Here is a 6,000-nt window from a genome sequence, read left to right on the forward strand (position 1 = left end):
GCTCTAGCAATACTCTTTAGCTGTCTGGGGCACTGTCCCAGAGTCTGAATATTCATATGCTAAGAACTTTGTGGTGGAGGGTAAAATACCTTGGGAAGCTGGAGACTGTTTCTACACTGTGGGTTTCAAGGCAAAAAGGCATACCATGTTTGTCCTGATTTGATTTTAAATAAAACAAACAAACAAGTAAGCAAAAACCAAACCTGAAGCAATGGGCCATTATTCCCTCACATTTCTGATAATGGTGTGTTTGTATACATGGCATTCATTATGTGAAAGTGATAACTTCATAGACTTTGCTAAGTACTTTTACAGTGCACTCAAGTAAAATAACCAATCCATATGGAATGTATCACTGCCTGAAATTAATGCCTTTATAATAGAGCTTAATACAGTGTCTACTAACCTCTGTGTGACAGACTATTTCAGTGGGTTTGGTTACGGTAAAGTGTGATTGATATGCAACAGATCCACAAATGCAAATCTGGGGAATATAAACGCCAAAAAGCTAATGTGATAAGCAAGTAGCTTCTGAGCATGGCAAGGACTATTTGTGATGACTGCACTGTACATGTTGATATAGGACATAATACAAACAGAATAAAAAAAATTACTTTTTCATTTTGTAATATATTAATAGCACATAATATTACTTAATGTTGCAGTAATTACCATTGACTTTAATTATGTCCCTATTAAGACTGTGTTTGTCTAATTAAAGATGAACTGTCTCTAAATAAAATAGTAAAAAATATTCCCTAGTAATTCACTGTATAGCAATAATTTCCTAAGAAAGATAAATGTCTTAGTAACTTTGAATGGATTCAAGAAGCTATCAGCTCTTAAGATCAGCTCTTAAATTTCTGCTTTGGGAACTCTAGAAGAGACAAATCAGAATCTAGTGTTCTGTCCTTTCTGTCCTCCCAAGCTCAAGGGAACGGTAATGTCCTCTGTCTCTATTCACTCAGGAGCATCTAACCTCTACCATTCAATTTAGTCTTCACAACCTTTCTAGCACGGTTAAACTGGCTTTCGTTCTATTTTGTGGCAATGAAAAATAGCTGTTAGGAAAGCTGCCAGTGTGACTGCTCTGGCTGTTGAAGCTGAGCACTATCAATGAAAGATGGGCCTTTTCTATACAGTTGGACTTCCAACTTCCAATTTCATATACTCCTACAATGAAATGGAGACAGGTTTCTGATGTGATTGAACCTCTGATAAAGCCTGATGCCAGCTGACAGTTATATTTAACTTCAGGGGTTCGCTTTTTTATTATGCCTTGTCAAAAAAATGGGACTTCTGATAGGACTTGAGATATGGATCAGGCACAAGAAAGAATGAGACTCATAGAGAATAATAATAAAACAGAGGGTACCAGCTGATGAGGTGAATTTTACTGATGACACTCAAGCATATTTCAGGGGCAGCATGAGACTGCACAGAGCTCTGTGGTTTTGCTTATTCTTTCTGGTCAAAAATTCTTTGTTTTCCTTCCATTGATGACACATCTTAGACAGCTTTTGTGTAGCCTTCACATGCTCTGGTGCCATAGAGCTTGACCAAGCTGCAACCCTAAGTCTTTCTTACCAGTACTGGTCTTCTTTTCTGTTGGTGAATAAGTAACAGGGGGGTTGAAAGGAGGAGAAGTGGAGTGTCAGTCACCAGAAGTAGGATTTACCTGCTCCAGTAATCTGCTGCTTTCTAAATCCCTTGATTATCTGATATCAGTGGGATAGAGACAGGGAAGCACCATCCAGAGCAAAGATTAACCGTGAGCAAGAAGAAGAGAACACAAAAGAATAAGAAGGAAAAATCTCTGATGCCAGAACTTGTTCCACCATACCATAGGACTATTCTGATCTGGTTCTGGAGTCCTTTTCCTAACCCATTCCCAGGGGTATGCTGGACAACACAACTCTCTTGGACGCAGTGCTTGGCAACTGAGAAACCAATAGTACTGGCACAAATGTTCTTAAATTTTACAGTAGTCAGAGATTTTTCCACCTAAGTGGAATTCATCAGTCTAGACAGCTTCTCCCCTTTCACAGCAGAAATAAATCTAGATGATTATGAAACCATAACCCTAAAGTTTTCATGACAGTGGAGTTAAGAGATTGTTCATAGCTGAAGACTGAGACTTATTTTCAAATATTCAGGAAATACTTAAATATTAAGTATTCTTTTTCAATAAAAATTAGTTCTTCCTTGGTTACAAACCCCTCAAAACAATGAGGTTTTAATGTTCATCTACCATAGCAGCTTTCTAAATTTATGTCATACTTCAATGACAAAAAGAATGCATAAGGCCATGTACTTCACTGTATCAGTCATCTTAGTGGAGGTAGGGTTTGTGGGAGGTTCCTGGTCAAGAATGCTGTGCTGTGTTATCAGAAGGACAGATGTGAAAAGACAAAACTGATTTTTACCGTAAAACATTTGTTAGGAGTGTATGTGTGTAAACAACAATTGCAGCTGTTTATCCCTCATTTTCAGCTTGCTTTTTCAGATGTCTTTTCAGATAAACCTTCTGTAAGTATTAGAAATTTGGAAAGCATTGATGCTTTTAATGCTTGGCTATTCATTAGTGTGACCACTGAATTGTCTTGAATGTATTTATAGAGTACATTATTATTTTAATTTTTAAAAATTGATAATTTTATTAAGAAGGTCAAGCTATGGATCCTCACAGAAGGGAAATGTAGGTTTTATTTGAGTTCTAGTCCTAATACTTGAGCACAGAGTTTTTAAAAAATAAATCAAAGACTTGTAAACTAGTCATTAGAACTGAAAGCATTGAGCAGCATTAGAATTATTTTTAAACTTGCTTTCACATTTCAAGGTCAGGACACTGTTGAAGATGTGTTCTGTAGAGGATGCAATGGATAGAACTGTCGAAAATGAACTCCTTTTAAACAGCAAAACCCATTAATTGAAATTTCTCTCTAACATCCTTATTGACTTCCTTTTATTTCTTTCAGAGGATCTTTCTCAAAGCTGGAAGTGAAGAAGAAATCTTTGCACATCTTGGCTTGGATTATGTCGAACCATGGGAAAGGAATGCTTAAAACAATTTGCCAGTGTACATTCATCAGTTGACAGCAATTGTGTTTCTGTTTAGATACATGTGATTTAGATACATATATTGTATGCATCTCTAAGACAAGTAAAAAAAATTAAAATTTGTTAGTTATAAGCTATTATACATGCTGAAGTTTCTAGAAAATGAGTTTCAGTTATACAGGGAATGACAAGATAGAGCTTGATTTGGGTGAGAAACTTTAAACTGGTATGATTTTGTGGTAGGGATTTAACATTACTGTTAAATTTAACTTGCCTGTAAAAATATTGTCAACTAAAATAATACAAAATATTTGAGCTGAGTTAAAAAAATTACCACACACTTATTTTTAACTGAATTTCTTAAGTGTTTAGCTGAATTCATATGTAAGGTTGCTGCTTAATGACCTAGGCAGTGATTAGTATGGCAATCTCAACAAGTTGAGACTTCAGCTGGGATGTTTTTCCAGGTGGAGCACCTCTCTACAAAAAACATAAACACGTTACAGTTAGAATTAAAAACATTTCACAGCAAAGGATTTGGGGAAATGAATGTGGAATAACTCAATAGCAATCTTCAATTGAGAGTAAAAAATCCTATAATTTGGAGTACTGATTGGGATTAAGGAATATTCAAGTGGCTATGTGATGATCCTCAATCAGGAATTTTAATTATAGCCTGCATGAAAACAAGTACCTTAGCTGTCAGGCTTGTGGCTGCTCTCAGGTGAGAGCTTTAAATTGTCTCTACTCAAATTAGGTAGCTGGAAATTTATTTATTAGTAGATATATATGCATTGAAATTTAAGTTTACCTGAGCTCTTTGGCTGTTAGCTGCTCTAAAATGGTGTTCCCTCTTTTTTGGTCAGAAATTAATCTGAGATGTGAGAGATTTTCTGATAAAAATACTCCTGCAAGATACTTGGTTTCAGAATATTTCCGTCTAGCTCTTGTGACTGTAATGATAATGAAGAATTTGTAATACATTTATCATTTAATGAACAAGGACATTTAGTGCTTTAGTACATGAAGTTACTTACTGACTGTCACTTGCAGAATAAAGATGATTAAGAACACCAAGACTGGTCAAATAATTTTATTTCTTAAAAGCTTGTATGTTTTTTCCCTGTTAAGGCTGATTTCACATCTTGGCATGGCAGGGGGAGAATGGCAGTGCCAGGGCTGTGCGCAACAGTTATTACTGACAGCAATGACTTCCCCTATTCAAACAATGGCAATATTCCATGGCAACATAGTCTTGAAATTTCTACACATACATAAAATATGCTAACTTTTAGAAATGTAGTGCTTAAATAAAGGATGAATTACTTGAAGTACAGGTGCCAAAGCTATTGCTGCTAAGAGAAAATTAAATAAGCACTTCTGAGAAGCTATTTCCCCTAAGGATGGTTTTATTAGCACCGTAGACAGGATAGTATAAGTATTAACAAAGCTTCCAATGCACAGTTTTATATGCAGCCACCTCTTTGTGGCTGCTAAAATTGGCAGTCACTGTATTTTGGTGAGATGTATTAATTAATTAATTGTGGTTAGACTCTTTGCAAATATCAGTTCACATTAAATTATATTTTTTATCTATTAGGAGACAGTATATGCATCCCACTTTGTCTCCTCTACTGTATTAAAGAAAAATACTCTCATTCACTTTTATGCACTTATTTGCCAAGGTAGAATGTTACAGGATCAGGCCAAAAAGTGATTATGAAAAAAAAAATGAAACATATTTCTGAACAAAAGATAAGGTTCTTCTACAAGGATCTCATTCAATAAACTACACCCACACGGCTCACAGGTAGTGGGGAGATTTCCTAAGCTTTAGCAAACAGCCTGAAATAAAAGCTAAACAGGAATGGTTTTATTAGACGTACTGTATGAAATGCATGCTAAACTATGAATCTGTTCTGTAATTTGTGATAATTCTAATTTTATGGTACAAGCAATTTAAATTCTGTAATTTAAACCTAATTTTATGCCATTAGTAGAAATGTAGACGAGACTTTTTCTAACAGATAGTTAGTTACATGACAGTTCTGATACTAAGCAGAAAAAGTATGCTGATTTTGTTTACTTGTTCAATTCAACTGAGGAATGGACTTTTAAGAGGACTGCATCGCAAATTATTCTAAAACCTCAGACACAGAAAAATGCGATAACAGCATAGAGTTTTATTCTTGCCTGTGCCAATAAAACCATCCTTCTTAAGTGCAATTTTGCTAACTGAGCTGAAAATATAACACTACTTTCTAAATTGCTCTGACTAGAAAGCACTGGCATTGCTTCCTGCTTTATTGTGCTGATGTATGAAGCACCTTCTCTGTGTCTTGAATCAGGATGCTGACACTTAAATAGCAATGACATTTTTCAGTTCTAGTGGAAGAGAACAAAAGCGACAGTACATTATCTAAATATCCTTACTACTTGGCCAACATTTATCAGAAATTATACATTCCACTTGTGCTGTTTCTGCATACCTCAAGCCACAGAGGATATATAAAACATTCTGATTTCCACATAAATGTTTGAAATTCATAACTCACATCTTTCCTGCCTATGCATCACTTATAATTATATCACCTGTGGGGGAGAAGATACCAAACACAAGTTCTGTCAGTTCCTGCAAGACTGGAAGAAAACAGCATGTCACTTAATTCTTTCTGTCAATTTTTCTGAACATTTTTTAGAATATATCTTACAGAGAATGAAAAACAGGATTACTTACTGGATCAAGTATTATAAAAAAATACAGCATTGTTAAATGAGGGGTTAGATTAAACAGATCAGATTAGATAGCCAGGACGGTTTGATTACGAAGAAGACAGCTTCTGTTATTAACTCCACTGAAGAAGCTGATACTGCAGTCACTATCACAACTACTGTATGCGAATGAGCCAAACTCATTGTGCATGCAATGGCGTGCCAGAA

General features: G+C 35.4%; 1 protein-coding gene across 1 annotated transcript in view; it reads left to right on the top strand.

The window, feature by feature from the left end:
- DNTT (DNA nucleotidylexotransferase) overlaps positions 1–3,065 on the top strand; it is a gene marked incomplete at both ends in the record, with an annotated part of 89,343 nt that extends 86,278 nt beyond the window's left edge. Inside the window, one exon of the mRNA XM_084265380.1 lies at positions 2,979–3,065. Coding sequence (XP_084121506.1) covers positions 2,979–3,065 — 87 coding nt within the window. The remainder of the gene's footprint in view (positions 1–2,978) is intronic.
- Between the last annotated feature and the right edge of the window lie 2,935 nt (positions 3,066–6,000).

This window comes from Gallinula chloropus (assembly GCF_964237585.1).
Source record: "Gallinula chloropus genome assembly, chromosome: 5".
Lineage (NCBI taxonomy): Eukaryota > Metazoa > Chordata > Aves > Gruiformes > Rallidae > Gallinula > Gallinula chloropus.